Below are 18,637 nucleotides of genomic sequence, written 5' to 3' on the forward strand. Positions count from 1 at the left end.
AGTCAATACAGAGACTTAGAACTGGTCAAAGGGCTAAGAGTAACTGTTAAATGCTCAGTCCCAAATGTATCATTTGATGTAGGGTCGTATACATGTGAGGTTGATACATCTGTATAGACCCTTTGAAGGCTTGGAGAAGAGGAGGCAGAAAGACTGTGGCTGAGGAAGAGAGGATGTTATTGAAGGCTGTTTTAGGTGGAAGTATGCCAGCTGAGGAAGAGATGATAGGATGCTGGGAGATGCTCTTTTCCAGGCACGACATGGCCACTGCACCCATGAACTCACAGCAGCTGTGATTACCTGACAAGACCAGGCCAGTCAGTGTTTAGTCATAAATGGGGGAGGGGATCATGAGGCCCCATCCTTTTCTTTTCTTTTTTTTTTAAGATTTTATTTATTTATTATGTGTACTACATTTTGCTTCCATGTATATCTGCACAACAGAAGAGGGCACCAGGTCTCATAACGGATGGTTGTGAGCTACATGTGGTTGCTGGGAATTGAACTCAGGACCTCTGGAAGAGCAGTCAGTGCTCTTAACCTCTGAGCCATCTCTCCAGCCCCGGCCCCATCCTTTTCTGATATTGACAGTTAATGGTTCCTGGAGGAGGCGGAGACACTTTCTCCAGTGGTAACCACTTGTAAGTTTTCCATGCTCCTGGAAATAACCTCTCACTGGGTTGGTGCTCATGTAAGAAACCCTGGTCAAACTCATTAGGGCATACACACATGGACACAGACACAGACACAGACACAGACACAGACACAGACACAGACACAGACACAGACACAGACACAGACACAGACACACACACACACACACACACAGAGAGAGAGAGAGAGAGAGAGAGAGAGAGAGAGAGAGAGAGAGAGAGAGAGAGAGAGAGAGAGAAACCATGAAGTCAGAAGAAGATGGGTGGGGAAGATGAGGGGAGTCAATGGGAGTGGGGGGGTCCAAGAGAGGGTAGTGGGGCAAATATGCTCAAACACATAAAACACACCTATGACATAGTCATAATGAAACCTGTTATCATGCATAGCTAATATATATCATAGAAAGATTAACTATCATGCCCAGGCAGTCTTCCACTAGGCTAAAGGCTCTGGAGGGAGGTTCATGTCCCCTCAGGCTGGAGCCATGTCTCTTCTCTCAACAAGTGCTAGCACTCCAAGGACTGGGCTGCCTCTGAGCAGGGGGATTCCCTCCTCAGCGTGGAACTGTCTCCCTTTTCCAGTTTGAGATATCTGGGACTGGCTATGGCCTTATCAGGCTTGGAACCCTGGGGTATCACAGTCTCTCACTGTTGACTGAGGTTGTTCAGGGCAGAGATGTACCCTCTGAGTCTAAGAGATAAGCTCAGTCTCCTCCTATCTGGAATTCCTTGAGGAGTTTGCCTTGGGCTTGAAGATAGCCAGGTCACAGATGGTGGAGTTCCAGAATGGGTCTCCTTCCCCCAGAGTTCATCACAGGTTGGCCCTGCTTTCATTTCCTAAACATTATTATTATCACTCTATTTTCAAGAAGATCTATCTTATTTTTAAGTTGTGTCTTGGTGTGTGTGTGTGTGTGTGTGTGTGTGTGTGTGTGTGTGTGTGTGTGTGCCTGCATGTATGTGTGTCCATGTGCATGCATGTGTGTGTGTGTGTGTGTGTGTGTGTGTGTGCTCACACAGGTCAAGGCCTCTGGTCCCATGGAGATGGAGTTACAGGTAGTTGTGAGCCTCCTGATGAGCATGGCAGGAAAGGACACTCCAGGGGAGCAGCACCTGCTCTAAACCAATGAGCCATCACTCCAGAACTTTGTATGGAGTTGATGGAACTTTGTTTTGTTTTGGTTTTTGAAACAGGGTTTCTCTGTGTAGCTTTGGAGCCTGTCCTGGAGCTTTCTCTGTAGAGCAGGCTGGTCTCAAACTCACAGAGATCCACCTGCCTCTGCCTCTCAAGTGCTGGGATTAAAGGTGTGAAACATCACTACCCAGCCAAAAAAACATTTTTTAAAATATATAATCCCCAATATTATTTTTTTCAAAGCCACAAGAAACTATGATATGACTCTCCAGACTATTGGCTGATAACCATCAGACCAACCTCTTTGGAAATAAGTCTGGCACATTCTTATTTCAGCTTGGAGAATCATAGCTTGCAGTAAATATTTGGTCGGAACTTTATGAGTCATAAAGAAAGCACAAATGAACCGAGAGAGCAAGAGTGCCGATGGAGCCTGACACAGAGGCAGGCAGATCTCTGAGTTTGAGGTCAGCCTGGTCTACAGGGAGAGCTCCAAGAGAGCCAGGGCTACACAGAGAAACCCTGTCTCAGAAGAACAAAAACAAACAACAGTAAAAAACAAAACAAAACAAACAATAACAAAAATTCGGCAAGATATACATTAGTTTTACCAATAAGTATATAGTTCCATAGTGTTAAATACATCCATAATGTGGTACAAGAGAGATCTCCATCAACTTTCTAGAATTCTTTCGTAATCCTAAACAGAATCTATATTCCTCAAATACCAACCCTAGGGCTGGAGAGATGGCTCAGAGCTTAAGAGCACTGGCTGCTCTTCTAGAGGCCATGAGTTCAATTCCCAGCAACCACATGGTGGCTCACAACCATCTGTAATGAGACTGGTGCCCTCCTCTGGCCTGCGGGCTTACATGGAGGCAGAATGTTGTATACATAATAAATAAATAAAATCTTTAAAAAAAATACCAACCCTAAAAAAACAAACAACAACAACAACAAAACGACCAGCTCCTCATTCTTGCCTCCTGTGACCTATGGACACTTCTTGTTCTTATTCTGTGAAGTTACCCACTTAGGACTGAAGAGTGAGTGTTCCTTTCTGTGAGCTTACCACATGTATGAGATGCCTTTCTCAAGGTTGTGACCAAATGCCCCACAGGAGGCAATTTAGAGAAGAAGCCTTACAGGGATTACAGTTTGAGGAGATACTCTCTATCATGGCTGGGAAAGCAAGGAGGAGCAGGAGTGTCATGGCCACATCATATGATAAACCTGTATTTAACATTCTGAGAGACCACTGAATCGGTTTTCATAGTGGATGAACCATTATGTATTTCCACCAGCAATGTATGAAGGTTATTCTTTTTCCACAACTCTCTCATTCTTATAATACTTAGAATGGTTGGTTTTTCTCAGCTTGATACAAGCTAGAGTCACTTGGATATAAGAAATTGCCTCCATTAGACTGGCCAGTAGGCATGTCTATGGTATGTTTTCTTGATTAATGGTTGATGTTGAAGGGCCCAGGCCGCTGTGGGCGGTGCCACTCCCAGCCAAGTGGTCCTGAGTAATATAAGAAAGCAAATTGAGCAAGCCATGGTGAGGAAGCCAGTAAACAGTGTTCCTCCATGGCCTCTGCTTCAGTTCCTGCTTCCAGGCTCCTGTACCTTGAGTTCCTGCCTTGGCTTCCCTTCATGATGGACTATAACTGTACATTACAGGGTGTTCCATGGATATCTTTTAAATTTATTTATCGAGACAGGGTCTCACTATGTAGCCTTGGCTGGCCTGAAACTCACAAAGATCCTCCTGTCTCAGCCTATCAAGTGCCAGGATTAAAAACATGTCACCACACCTAGCTAAGTTTGATTTTCTGGGACCAGGGTTTGGATAAGGTGCCCAAGTTTATGCTGAATCCTGGGCTCAAGTGACCCTCCTATAATCTCCTGAGTGACTGGGCTCACAGGTGTTCGCTACTGGCCTCACCTTATTGTGGTTTTCACTTATGTTTCCTTAGTGACTTATGGTATCAGATGTCTTATCTTATGCTCATTGGCCAATTATATAGCTTTTAAAGACTTGTTTGTTTTTATGTGTAGGGGTGTTTTGCCAGTATGTAAATCCATATGTCATATGCTTTCCTGGTGCCTATGGAGGTCAGAAGAGGACATCAGATCCCCTGGACTAGTTATAGACAGTGGTGAGTGGTTTCTGGAATTGAACCAGAGGCCTCTGGAAGAGCAGTCAACACAAGTAACTGCTGAGCCATCTCTCTGGCTCCCATTGTATATCTTTTTTTTTTTTCAAGATAGGGTTTCTCGGGGCTGGAGAGATGGCTCAGAGGATAAGAGCACTGGCTGATCTTCCAGAGGTCCCAAGTTCAATTCCCAGCAACCACATGGTGGCTCACATCCATCCGTTATGAGATCTGGTGCCCTCTTCTGGGTTGCAGACATACATGGAAGCAGAATGTTGTATTCATAATAAATGAATCTTAAAAAAAAAAAAAAAGATAGGGTTTCTCTGTGTAACAACTCTAGCTGTCCTAGAACTTGCTATGTAGACCAGTCTGCAATTGAACTCACAGAAAACCTCCTGCCTCTGCCTCCTGAGTGCTGGGATTGAAAGTGTGCACCACCACAGCTTGGCCATTGTATATCTTTTTAAGAGAACTGTTGACTCTATTCTCTTGTCCACTTTTGAACTGGATTACCTTTGAATTATAGAAGATCTTTACATGTTCTTGACATGAACTCTCATCAGATGTATGTTTTGTAATTCTCTTCCATTCTTGAGTTATATTTCCACTTTCCTCCTTTTGTGAGTATGTATGTGTGTTGTATTGTGTGTATGTGCACATGTATGTAGGGGTGTGCATGCCCAATCCATGCATGTATGTTCAGAGACCGAAGAAGTATGTCAGTGGTCTTCCTCTGTCGCTCTACCTTATTCCTCTGAGACAGGGTTACTTAATGAACCTGGGAGCTGGCTGCTTGGCTAGGCTAGCCAGTAAGCTCCCAGGATCTATCAGTCTCTGCCCCACAGATTTGGGGTTACAGGCACGTATGGCCCTGTCCTCCTGTTTCACATGAGTGCTCGGGATTCAAAGTTAGGTCCTCGTACTTGTACAGCAATCACTTTTACCCACAGAACCATCTCTCAGGTCCCTGTTTCCACTCCAGTCAACCCACATATATCTGCGGTTGTTAATTTCCCCTGATCATGAAAAGTCACACCTTCTACTTTTTGAGGATAGGACATAGGGACAACATATCCACCACAGGCTAGATCCCTTCCTCTCTGCCCCATTCAAGTGTTCAAAGACTCAAGTCCTAGGGGAACAGAGGAAGGAGAAAGCAGAAACGATGCCCCCACCACTAACTATGAGGAAACAGAATGAGGCCTACCTGGAGTCCCAGGACTCAGGGAAGTCTGTGAACGTACAGGATGGCATGAGTGCACTTTGAAAGAACTGTGGTAAGTGAAAAGGGCCAGTCACAGACCATAGATCATTGGGTTTATATGAAGTGGCTAGAGTAGGCAAATTTATTGAGTCAAAAACTAGATTAGCATCTGGTGGGGCAAGGGAGACAGGTTAGGATGAATAGTCATAAAGCTTAATGGGTATAGGTTGGGGGGATCTGATAGACAGTATTCTAAAGTTGATTGGAGGTGAATTATCCGGTGAAAGAATTGTACTTCAAAGAAACAAAGGTGACGGCCCCATGGATGCCTCCTCCCCTGCCTCAGCCATCTTCATTTGGAAAAGCGTGGCCACGCCTGGATGTATTTGCAGATCTGAGGCTTCATGGTCAGCCCGTAGGTGGGTGTCAGGTCCACCTTTGTGCCCGGTGGCACGCTGAACTCCAGATGCTGCAGCAGGATGGCTAAGAAGAGGAAGACTTCCCACTTGGCTGGGATCTCCCCAATGCACCTGCGCTTTCCCAAGCCAAAGAGCATCACCTTCTCACTCAGTGTCTTGTTGATGGCTGTGTCATTATCAGTAAGAAACCGCTCTGGACGGAACTCAAAGGGGTCTTCCCACTGCTTCCTGCAAGAGGAACAGATAGGACCTGAGCAGGGTGGACTCTGGGAGGAAAGGGTAGCTATGTTCTCCCAGCTTCTGTGAGAGCACAGTGTAAGAAAAGAGACAGTAAAAAGAGCATGTGGGGAAGGTACCAAACATGGTGTTTATCTCCTTTTGTTGTGGTTCTTTTGCGTTTGTTTGCTTTGAGACTGGGTCTCATGGGCCTAAAATTGGCCTTGAACTCCATATGTAAGCCCAGGTCACCTTGTTTGAAATTCTGACCCTTCTGCCTCTATCTTTCAAGTGCTGGATCACAGGCATGTGCTTCCACATCTAGTGCTTGGGCTCCAACCCAGGTCCCTGTGCACGGCAGGCCAGCACTCTACCAGCAAATCTACATTTCCAGCCCAGTTAGTGCTTCTTTAAAATAAAATTCTCGACTGGCAGTCGTGGCACTTGCCTTTAATCCCAGCACTTGGGAGGCAGAGACAGGCAGATCTCTGTGAGTTCAAGGACAGCCTGGTCTACAGTTCCAGGACAGCCTCCAAGGATACAAAGAGAAAGCCTGTCTCAAAAAACCAAAAAATAAAATAAAATAAATAGTGGATTTTGATTATTTTTTAATTTTTTAAATTATGTGTTTATTTATGTACTTTGTGTGTATATGGAGGTCAGAGAACAACATTCAGGAGTCAGTTCTCCCCTTCTTCCATGTGGGAGGCCTGGGGATTGAACACAGGGTGTTAGGTGTGGCAGCACATGCCTTTACCTGCTGAACCATTCCCATGATCCAAGATAGTATTTTATTTTGTTGTGTTGGTTTTTCTTTCCTTCCTTCTTTCCTCCCTTCCTTCCTTCCTGCCTTCCTTCCTTCCTTCCTTCCTTCTTTCTTTGGCTTTTCGAGACAGGGTTTCTCTGTGTAGCTTTGGAGCCTATCCTGGCACTCGCTCTGTAGACCAGGCTGGCCTCGAACTCACAGAGATCTGCCTGCCTCTGCCTCCCAAGTGCTGGGATTAAAGGTGTGTGCCATCAACGCCTGGCTTGTTGTGTTGGTTTTTCAAGACAGCCTTTCTCTGTGTAGGTCTGGTTGTCCTGGAACTCACTCTGCAGACCAGACTGGCTGCAAACTCAGAGATCCACCAGCCTCTGCCTCCCAAGAGCTGGGACTGAAGACGTGTGAAACCACCACCTATGGATGATAGTGGTTTTAATATTCATTTGTTTTAGTTCCGTTTTTTTTTTAAATGTGGTTCTGGGATTTGAACCTAGAACCTTCCACATCGCATATCCTACCAGTGAGCTATAGCTCCTGTTCTCATTTGTAACTCAAGGAAATAATGTTGTATCAAAAGAAAACTGAAAGAAAGGAAACATGTTTTCCTCCCTCCTATTCCCAACAGGCCAGTAGCCAGGGAGATCACTGCCTTCCTTGGCTTATGCTTCTTATTCTGGACTAAAAAGTGACAATACACATATGGATGGTGTTCTCATGTTCAATACGTCCTGGTTTGGATGGATGGCCTATCTACAAAGTAGAGTGGAGTTTTCCAAGGGCATCATTAGACCATTCCCATAAGTCATTTGAGGTATCATCATTATCTACCCAACTGCAACCTTGGGGCATGGGGAAATTTCCCAGTCAATTTCTCCCTCCCTCCCTCACTCCCTCCCTCCCTCCCTCCCTCCCTCCCTCCCTTCCTTCCTTCCTTGAGACAGATATGTAGCCTAGGCTAGCCTAAAACTTACCAAGAAGTCCAGACTGGCCTTGAACTCACTGTAATCCTCCTGCCTCAGCCTCCTGAGCAGGCTGAATTGCAAGCATTTTCCACCCACACCAGATACCTAGTAAGTTCTTCTGTACGCTGAATTTGAGCAACAGGGTCTGAAGTGTGTCACTTGGAATAGGCTATCTAGCAATGAGATATTGTTCTTATATGAGCAGTTGCTGGTTGCTGAGCAATCCCCTTTCCCATCAGGGCTGTGTACTCACTCGTCATGGTTGACCTGCCACTGGTTTATGAAGATACAACGATCCTTAGGGATGTGGAAGCCATTCAGTGAGGTGTCCCTCGTTGTGCTGAGAGGGAAGAGAGCTCTGTCCAGTTCAGGGCTTGGAGAAGCTGTGGTGTGGCTGTTCCTCGCTCCGCTCCATCCCAGTGTGTGACTACCACGGTCTCCAAGCCCCATACCGGGAGGTCACATGAAGGGCAGGGAACATGGGGGGGCGTATTATCCTTCCTTTTTCTGGGATCCTGTCCTTCAACTCCAACACTCACTAGATTCTCCTTCTGCTCAGGTGTGCACTGGGGCAGTCTCTGAAGCCAATAATTCAGTGGTTGGGGCTTTCCCTGGGGGAGTCTGCAGCTTTTGTACCAGGAATAACTAGGCTAAGGTGTGAGCAGAGGGAGATGTTCACTCTCACAACCCTACAAATCACCTGAGGATGAAGCTTTACTTGGTGGATGAACCAAAAGAGTCTTCTAGATAGAAGGGGACTCATATGTCAGGATTGACTTTGGGCAAGGGTAGAACATGGGAGCTGGATAGATGTCTTTCCAGGCAGAAGGCCCAGCTTAAGCCAAATTGGCAGGTGGCTGGATTACCCTTGTGAAGGACAGTGAGGAGGGACTGGCTGGAGCAGAAGCTATCCACAGGGAGCAAACACAAGTGGAGGTGAGTAACTGCTGAGACCATAGCGACTGGACTGGGTGGGGATAGACCTGAGACTACGAGATCAGAAGCTGAGGTTACCACGTTCAGGAATGAGATACAGCCTGAGGTGGGCCTGGAGCTGAGGACCTGGGTGGAGGGACAGTATGAAAACTTAGGGGGCACAGAACAGGGGCCTTACCTGTGGGGGATGGTGAAGGGGACAAAAGATGTGTATCGGTAGATCTCCAGGATGAAGGCCTCCATATAGGGCAGCTGAAGTCTGTCAGAAAGCCGTGGTTGTCGATCCCTGCCAATTATTGTGTCTGCAAAGCACAGGCAGAGCTCATGGGATGTGCTGTCTGCTCTATGCCTGTGTGTCCCTGTTTTACTAGTGTCACCCTGTGTTGGCCTGTGTTTCCTCATGGTTCTAAGACCTCACAATCCCCGGGCACACACACCTTATCTGGACAAGTGGGGGATGCCATGTTCCTAGGACTTAACATAGTAGGCACATATACACGTATTTGTAGATCAACAAGTGACCTGGAGCCTGAAGGCCTCTCTGACTATAGGATTGGGAGCAACACATACCCAGCTCCTTATGGATCTTCCTCTGCACATTGGGCTGTGTCACAAGGAGCAAAAGGCTCCAGGTGATGGCTGTTGTGACCGTGTCAAATCCTGGGCAGCAGGGAGTACGGTGAAGGAGAAAAGACATCATGGAGAAAGAAAACATTTTTAACAAGCAACACCACATATGGAGCAAGCACTCTCTCTCTCTGGCTCCCAACCCTCTGTATCTGGAGGGAAGGGTTGAGTCCTCAACAGCAACTTGAAATCCAACCATGGTGGCTTATACCTAGAATCCCAACACTGAGGAGTCTGAGTCAGGAGAATTGCCATAAGTTTGAGACCAGCCTGGGATACAGAGGTAATACCTTGTCTTAAACAAAACAAGTCAGAACCAACCAAATCCAAAAGCAAAACCGATCAAACAAACAAGAATCTAATAGACACTGGTTTCATAGTCAGTGGTTGGAATTATCAGCCTGAATCCTTCTAACTTCCAGGTGGGGAAACCCAGGCCCCCAAAGGAGAGGGACTTTGTTGAGTTTCTCCCAGGAGTTAGTGGCACAGCATGAGGTCACACCTTGATCCTAGGGCAGGTGTCTGTCTTATGCCACCTGACATGTGGTTGGTGAATTAGTTGATAGGGTGGGAATGGATACATAGTAGCTGATGGATAAAGGCGCAGGGGTATGGCTCCTACCAGCTCCAAAGAGGTCATTGACAATGTTGACAATCTTCTCCTGAGGGATGAGGCCTCCGCTGTCTTTGGAGTTCTCACTGTGCTTGAATAGAGCACCTGTGATGTCCTGGATACTGTTCTACAAGGACACAAGTTTAGGGGAACTTTGGCATTTTGAGGGCCAGATCTGAGGTCATGCCCCATTCCATTTGATATATCCCCAGCAACTGGGAACTGCCTTGGCCTCCAGGCACTGGGCTGGGGCTTACAGTTTTAAACTGGCATCAGCTCTGAATAGAGCATAGTCGTTTCATGTGCCTCTGACCCTTCTTTCCCATAACCCCAGGGGTCGGGTTTCAGAGGAGGAAGAAGTAGGTCTGAATACAGGGAAGAAAGGTGACATGAATCTGGAGCTTAGCCCCTGTTGAGGCTCAAGTTCCTGCACAACAATAGCCTTTGAATTAACGACACCCCATATGGCAAAGCTCTGCCAAGGCTCCATTCACATGCCTTTGTTTTCTGGGACTTGGAGAAGCCCCCAGAGGGCACTGTGGGGAACAGGGAAGGGGGTGGCTGCAGGGCACATAGCTGCTCTGAGTGGTCCCGAGCCTTCCTAGGCTGTGGCAGCACATGGCAGTCTGAGTACTTTGGAGTGGGATTTGAGGGGGTGTTCTCTGGGCCTGTGGTGGTGATGGGGTTTACAACCGGCCCGCCAGGCTCACCTTGTTGAAGTCTTGATAGTGCTCCTGGACTGTTTTCTGGAGAAACAGCACAAAGTTATCGTTGAAGTTCTTAAACCTCTTGAGGGCTGGGTTGGGCAGGTAGCGTAGGATGGGGAAGAAATCCACAGCATTCCCAGAGGAGGCGTTCTCCACAAAGTCCTTACTACCCTTTACGATTCTCAGCATCTCCTCGCTCTTACGGGGGAAGTTCTTCCCAAAGCACATGGCTCCAATGACATTAGCCACTGATTCCACCACCTGGTTGACAGGTTCGAAGTGCCCAGCTTCTGCCGTTAGCTTCTGCAACTTGCTGACTAAATGGTTAGCCTCCTTGATCACATGGTCCTCTAAGTAGCAAGAGGACGCTGAGGTTGGGTCTGAGGCTATGGAGAAACTCTTCAGGGCATCCTGGGCCAGGCGCCGCCGGGCAGCCCACACTGGTCCACAGTCTGGGTTGAAGGTCATGCTCTTGCCATTAGTGATAAGTGTGAAACTGTAGAGGTCTGGCCGGCCCTTGAAGTCATCCCCCTGCCGCACCAGGGCCTGCCGGATGGTGTCCAGGCCGCTCAGCACCACCACAGGTGTGGAGCCAATGCGGATCTGCAGTATGTCCCCATACTGCTTGCTCAGCTTTGTCAGTGACAGGTGTGGGTTCTTCCCCAGGGTCAACACATGCCCAAGGAGGGGCCAGCCCCAGGGCCCTGGTGGACTCTTCAGGCCTTTGGGGACCTGGGTTCTTAAAGCTCTGACCACCCAAAATACTATACAGAAGATGGCAGAGGCCAGTAGTAGCTCTGTGGCCAGGGAGGTGTACTGGGACAGTGCCATCTGTACCAGCTGGAGGGGAAATGGAAGGATGGGGTGGTTACAGGTGGGTTCTGAGCCTCCATGGATTCTTTCGCTCACTCATTAAGTAGACATACATTCTAGGCTTAGCTCTCAGCCAGGAAAGTGAAGATATACCTGTCATATGTCCTCCTCCCTCAGGAATTTTTCCTTACTCCATCACAAAATTCAAGGGCATCAAAAGAACCTTGCATTTACCCACTTTATGTCTGGTTTTCCACCTCAGGCACTCCTGTCTGCCTCTCCTCTCATTTCCAATTCCAAGACTGGAATGGATGCAAACGATCACTCCAAAACAATGAAGCTAAAGACAGCTTGTTAACAACCCAAATCACAGTGTTTGCTGGGCTTTCTGCCAAAGGGTCCAACATAGTGTGGAATCCCTGTTGGTACCCTCTATACACCCAGGTAACAGAAGATGCCCCCTTGCCCAAGCAACAGAAGGTCAGTGTCCCTGGAATGATACCAATGTCCTGTGATATTGACTTCCCTCAATAGCACCTATCAATACTAAGCAGGGGCATCTCCTCCAAATATGAGTCTTCATTCACCTCCTCAGGCAGGTATTCTCTCCCACACCTTTTCACTCCAGGCAACTGTCCTTAGAGATCACCCTAGTTGAAACTGCTTAATTAAAGATAGGGGGCTAGTGTCAGGCCATGGTTTCCCATGACTTTAATTCCAGCACTCAGGAGGCAAGAGGCAGGAGAATCTCTTTGTTTGAGACCAGCCTGGTCTACAGAACGAGTTCTAGGACAGCCTCCAAAGCTAGAAAGAAACCCTGTCTCGAAAAACAAACAACAACAACAAAAGATAGGGGTTCAGTGAGATGGCTCAGTGGTTCACAGTACTTGGTGCCAAGCATGACAACCCGAGTTTGATCCCTGGAATAAACATGATGGAAAGAGAACTAACTGACTCGTGAAGGTTTTTCTCTGAGTTGTGGCATTTGGACAGGCAGACAGACAGACACATGGACAGGTGGACACACACACACACACACACACACACAAAGAGAAACTAAGGTTCAGGGCTGAGAAGCAAGGAACAAAACCTCAGACCTCCTTCAGTTCCCACAGGGTCCCCATTTCTCCCTCTCTAATATCATTTAGGATACAGAAGAAGATACCATGATCGGAAAAGACACTCAGACATACCTGCAGGGCAGGGGCTGCAGATCTCAGAGTTGTGAGAGTCAGTCCAGTACTTCTGGGTTCAGATGAGGGGCCTTTTTCAACACTGTCCTCTTTGGGCTGGCCCAACTGTCTGGGTCACTTGATATCAAACCTGGATACCGCTCAAAGTTGGTAGGATCAATTCTTGGCTCTGAGCCATTATTCCTCAGCTCCACCTCCTACTGGGGGTTCCGGAATAGTTCTTTGGGTAAGAAGAGGTTATGGGTCCCTGGAGAGAGATATCCTTGGTATTTTAGGGTCCAGGATGGGGAATACAACTCTTTCAAAGACAGGGCAGAGTCCTGGGTGTGAAAATTAAGCCAGTGGGTAAGTACAGCCTCTTTTCCACCATACCCACAAGAAAGGGACATGTCTAGACCCCAGCCAGGGCCAACCAAGGGCAGCTCATGTTCCCTGTGAAGGCAGATAGTGATTTTTCTCCATGTGACAAACTACCCAACAAAAATAAGTTTATTTTGTCTCACAATTTTGGCGTGTAGTCCATGGCGGCAGGGGAGTTACAGTAGCAGGAACATGAGGCAATGGGTCACATTGCATTTACAGTTAGAATGCAGAGAGAGATGAATGGTGATGCTAAACTCTCTATACACACATATGCTCATATATGTATGTATGTATGTATGTATGTATGTATGTATGTATGCATGCATGTATGTATATTCAACCAGGGCCTGAAGCCTAGGGATGGTGTGGTCCATGGTATGTTTCACAGTCAGGATGGGTCTCCTGTCCTCAGTTAATCTTTCTGGAAAGGTATGTCCTAAGGGTAATCTTCCAGGTGACACTGGAGATTAACCATCACAAGTATGTTCTAACTACCTCAACATGCTCCACTCTGTCTATCTCTCTGTGTGTGTGTGTGTGTGTGTGTGTGTGTGTGTGTGTGTGTGTGTGATTAAACCTACATCCACAAACATACTTAATGAGGACTCTGCCACTGAACTATGCCTTGACTCCTTCCCCCAACTTTTATTTTCTTTAGAAGTTTTTATTCTAAAGAGAGATTCTCTCTACACCCTCCTTGTGTATGACAGTAAGGAATTAATAGCCAATGAAGCAAACATATGACATGAATTGCTCCTTATGGCAGCTAGCTTGGACTCTTCCTAGTCAACATTGTTGTGGGGTAGGGGGACAACAAACCAGACAAATTCCAGAACCAAGAGGCAAAAGAATGAAAAGCAAATTCAGGGCTGGGTATGGTAGCTCACCTCTTTAATCCCAGCACTGGGGTGGCGTAAGTAGCTATATCTCTATGAGGTCAAGGTCAGCCTGGTCTAGGTAGTAAGTTATAGGACAGCCAGGGCTACACAGTAACTCTTCAAACAAAATTAAATGACATATATGAAGTTTATTGGAGTCTGTGTTTAAAGTCACAAAAGACATTTTTGGAAAGACAATTGAGGACCCATGGACATGGCCTAGAGAATAAGCTGCATTTTTGAATGAATACTAACTTTCTCAGATGGGACATACGATCATGCTTACATGGTTTCTTAGTTACTGTTCTAGTTCTGTAAAGAGACACCATGACATAAAGCATTTAATTGGGGACTTGATTACAGTTTTAGAGGATTAGTCCATGATCATCATGGCAGGGAGCAGATAGGCAGGCACTAGAGTGGTAGCTGAGCATTTTTCATCCTTATCCATAGGCAGCAGGCAGAGAGAGATCAAGATTGGGCTTGGTGTGGAGTTTTGAAACCTCAAAGTCCACCCCCAGTGACACAGCTCCTCCAACAAGGCTACACTTCCTAATTCTTCCTAAGAAGTTCCACTAACAGGGGACCAATTGTTCAAATGTCTGAGCTATGGGTGCTGTTCTTACTCAAACTGTCACATGTGGGACAATATTCTTGTTCTTAGGAGTTTAATGATGCATGCTTTAGGGGTGAAGTATCACGATGCCTGCGACTTTCAAGCAATTCTTTGAAAGTTGTTGTTTAAAAAGTCAAGGAAAAACCTTACACTTTGGGGGTCTGTCAAGATGGCTTAGTGGGTAAAGGTATTTGCCAGCAAGCCTGGTGACCTGAGTAGGATCACCAGCACTCACATTGTGGGAGGACTTGTCCTTTGACCTTCACATGTGTGCTTTGGCAATTCACATATTGGCAAATGTGTCTCTTATACCCACACATAATAGATAAAAAATTTACAACTTTAAAAATTATAAGCTGGGCAGTGGTGGTGAACACCTATAATTCCAGCACTCAGGAGGCAGAAATAGGCAGATCTCTGAGTTGGAGGCCAGCCTGGTCTACAGAGCAGGTTCCAGGACAGCGGGGGTTACACAGCGAAATCCTGTCTTGGATTCTGGGCTGTCAACATGGCTCAGTAGGTTAAGGTGCTTGCTGCCAAGCCCAAGGTTCCCAGGTTGTCCTCTGACTTCCGAGTGAGCACCAAGGCACATAGACACACATACAGACACACACACCTGTATACACACACACACACACACACACACACACACACACACACACTAAGCTTCAGGATCAACTTGTGCAAGTGTCAACGATGTGTTGTGGGATGTTTGTACACTGTGTGATTTGCTGTGATGGTGCAATAAAAAGCTGAATTGCCAATAGCTAGGCAGAAGAGTATAGGTGGGACTTAGGGGCAGAGAGAGAACTCTGGGGATAAGAAAGGCTGAAATGCCAGCCAGACACTGTTTCTGTTTTATTGTAGGCATGTGTGAGTATGGCCTTCATGTATGTTTGTGTATCACATGGATACAGTGCCCATAGAGGCCAGAAGAAGGCATCAGATTTCCCTGGGACTAGAGTTATAGATGGTAGTGAGTCACCATATGAGTGGGGGAACAGGGTCCTTTAGAAGAGCAGCCAGGGCTCTTAACCACTGAGCCATCTCTCAAGCTCCTAGATGTCATTCATTTTTATTTAATGTTATCAATTCATGTCAGGGTCCCTTTTGGGATACAGGGTGATACTTAGACATGAACACTCTCGGCTGTGACAAGGTTCTTGAGCTGCCCTTAGGTTTGATGACTTTGATCATCCTCAGGAGCCTGGGTCAAGTGTTGAGTTAGAACTAGTCTGGTGTTTTCCTCTGGCAAGCCTGAGGTTGTGGGTTGTTGGTAGAAGAGTCTCAGAGGAAAGAAGGCATTAACACAACCAACCATTGCCTTTGCGATTTTGAACAGTTGACTGAATAGTGACTGTCCAGTTTCTCCAAAGGACACTTGGTGTTAGGCTAGAAGTGATCTTTTCCATTTTAAATATATATTTTAACATAATTTCTTCATTGATCCTTTGGGGTCTTCACATCATGCACCCGGTTCTGAAGCTCATGTCCCAGTCCTCCTACATCTGCCCCTCATCCCTGCAGCATCCCCCAAAAAGAAAATTAAAAAAAAAAGCCAAAACCAAACCAAACCAACAAACAAAAATCCTGGCTCCCCTCTCTTTCCTGCCTCTCTAACACCTCTTCATTTGTCTTAGTGTCATTGGGAACCTTAGTGCATCACACAGCATACCTTTTGTTCAGTCAGCTTTACTGGCAAATGTTCATTGCAGCAATGAGACACTGGTATGGTTCAAGGCCTCTGATTTCTGGTAGACCATCATCATTGGACCCTCACTGAAACTCCACTTAGATATCCTGTATCAGCCCCGAGTCCAGAGCCTTCGTGAGCTCCAGCAGGTCGTAGATAGGGTAGACGTTGGAGGGGGGCACCCCAAAGCCCTGGATGTGGGGCTGGGTGGTAGCTGAGTTGGTCAGTCTGGTCCACTGAGGCAGCCCTCTTCAAGCAAGGGAGGGGTGAAGCCAGCTCTCCTAGGCCCATGCCATCAGGCCCAGTTCTCCCACTCCTGTGGTGAGAGGTGAGAGCTGAGTGCCATGGGGTGGGGGGTGGGGAAGACGGGCAGCTCTCTTGCTGCAGTATCCAGCAAGGGACATGGCAAGCTTTCCCAGGGCCAACAATGGGCAGGGCCCGCTCAGCATGGCCCTCTAATTTCATCATGTGTGATTCCTATGGCCTCCTGTGGTAATACAGGTCTCAGACATCAACACGACCCCAGCTGCAAGCAGGACCATGGACACCAAAGTCCTCTCAGATCAGCATGGTCTGGCAGGGCCCTCAGACATCAACAAGGCCACAAGGTGTGGCCCAGACTCTGGGCTTCTGTGTGGCCTTTGGTAGCAACTTGGGCCTCCATCTTCAACACAGAATCTGGATTTTTATCCATTTTTAAGTCATTTCCCCCCTCTCTTTCCATTCGGCACCCTTTGAAAGAAGTCACTATTCACAGCCCACACCCCAGAAGCAGGGAGTAGCTACATAAATACTTGGACATTTATCAAGAGAGACTGCTTTTGTTTTTAATGTTTTTAAAGATGAAACTACAAGAGGGCTGGGGATGCAGCTCAGTTGGTACAGGACTTGCCAACCACGCATCAGGACCGTGCTTGATCCTTAGCATTTTGTCAATGGAGCATGCTGATGCATAGTTATAAACCCAGCTCTGGGAGATGCGGCCAGGAAGATCAGAGGCTCAAGGTCATCCCTGGATTCATAGGGAATTTGAGGCCAGCCTGGGCTACATGAGAGGGTGTCTCAAAAGCAGAACAAAACAAAACAAAACAAAACCCCCCAGTAAAGAAAAGTGTGGGGCTGGAGGGATGGCTCAGAGGTTAAGAGCACTGATTGCTCTTCCAGAGGTCCTGAATTCACTTCCCAGCAACCACATGGTGGCTCACAACCATCCGTTATGAGATCTGGTGCCCTCTTCTGGTGTGTAGATATACATGGAAGCAGAATGTTGTATACATAATAAATAAAATCTAAAAAAAGAAAGAAAAAAGAAAAGTGCACATATTGTACTAAATTCAATGACATTTTTGTTTTGTTTTGCTTCACTTTGAAACAATTTTACTGTAAGTACAGTGCCCATGCATACCTCCAGGAACTTGAACATGAATAGGAATAGCAAGGAAATGAAGAAAAGACAGACAGACCAACACACACACACACACACACACACACACACAGAGAGAGAGAGAGAGAGAGAGAGAGAGAGAGAGAGAGAGAGAGAGAGAGAACACTGGGATCAGGTGTTCTGGGCTCTCAAATGGAGAAACTGCAGTACCCTGGAATGTTTAATATATCAAGTTGAATGGAGAGGTAGGCTTATTATGTACAGCTGAACAAGGAGTTACCACAAACAGATAAGGAGGCGGGGGTTTATGGTACACAGCTGGATCAAGGAGACAGATGTAGCTAATCTCAGTGGGAGCAGTCTCTGGAGGGAGCAGTCTTCATGCTGTAAATATCCAAGGGGGGAAAGCTGTGGTGGACATTTTCTGCACACACCAAGCCTCACTTTGTGGGAGAAGGCTTTGCCATTTTCTTCATAGGTCTGAGGCTGTGGGGTCCTTGGCATGGCTGTGCCCATGTCAATAGTACACATTCACTCAGGACTTCATTCACTCAGGGCTTTGCTCTCTACTGTTCAGGCTGGCCTAGAATTCAAGAGTCACCAGCTTGGGGGTCCATAAATACTGGAATTATAGGCACCTGGCACTAGTGCCTAGCTTCAGTGCATGTTTACAAACCTGACAAGTAGGGCTAAATATTATTTGTGTTGTGTGCATTTGCTTTCGTGAGTGTGTGTGCACCACATTGCATTCAGGAGCTCTCGGAGACCATATCCTCTGGAACTGGAGTTGTAGATCATCTTGACTATCACGTGGGTGCTGGGAACTGAACTTGGGTCCTCTGCAAGAGAAGCAAACACTCTTAACTGCTGAGACACCTCTCTAGCCCCAGTTTTTGTTTTTTTCTTTTGAGACAGTGTTTCTCTGTGCAGCTCTGGCTGTCCTGGAACTCACTCTGTAGACCAGACTGGCCTTGAACTCAGAGATCCGCCTGCCTCTGCCTCCCAAGTGCTAGGATTAAAGGTGTGTGCCATCACTGCCAGCCATTTAGCCCCAACTTTTACTTATTAATTTTATTTTTATTAATTAATTAATTTTTTGGCTCTATCAGTTTTTCCTCCATCCTCTCCTCCCAGCCCCTCCCTCAAATCCCCATTCAATCCTCCTTTCTCTTCAGAAAAGGGCAGAACTCTCATGTATATCAGCTAGCCATGGTATATCAAGTTGCAGTAAGACTAGGTACCTCCTCTCCTATTGATGCAGGATGAGGCAACCCAGTAGGAGAGAAAGGATCCCAAAAGCA

At 46.8% G+C, this 18,637-nt stretch overlaps 1 protein-coding gene across 1 annotated transcript; it reads right to left on the reverse strand.

Moving 5' to 3' along the window:
* Positions 1–5,505: 5,505 nt before the first annotated feature.
* LOC100755851 (cytochrome P450 1A2) lies at positions 5,506–11,227 on the reverse strand. Its single transcript, XM_035443727.1, has 6 exons — positions 10,400–11,227; positions 9,699–9,816; positions 9,020–9,109; positions 8,628–8,751; positions 7,767–7,853; positions 5,506–5,800 (listed from the first exon to the last, which is right to left on the reverse strand). Exons 1-6 carry the CDS (start codon positions 11,225–11,227, stop codon positions 5,506–5,508), a joined length of 1,542 nt encoding a protein of 513 aa, XP_035299618.1.
* Between the last annotated feature and the right edge of the window lie 7,410 nt (positions 11,228–18,637).

Source organism: Cricetulus griseus, chromosome 4 (genome assembly GCF_003668045.3).
Source record: "Cricetulus griseus strain 17A/GY chromosome 4, alternate assembly CriGri-PICRH-1.0, whole genome shotgun sequence".
Lineage (NCBI taxonomy): Eukaryota > Metazoa > Chordata > Mammalia > Rodentia > Cricetidae > Cricetulus > Cricetulus griseus.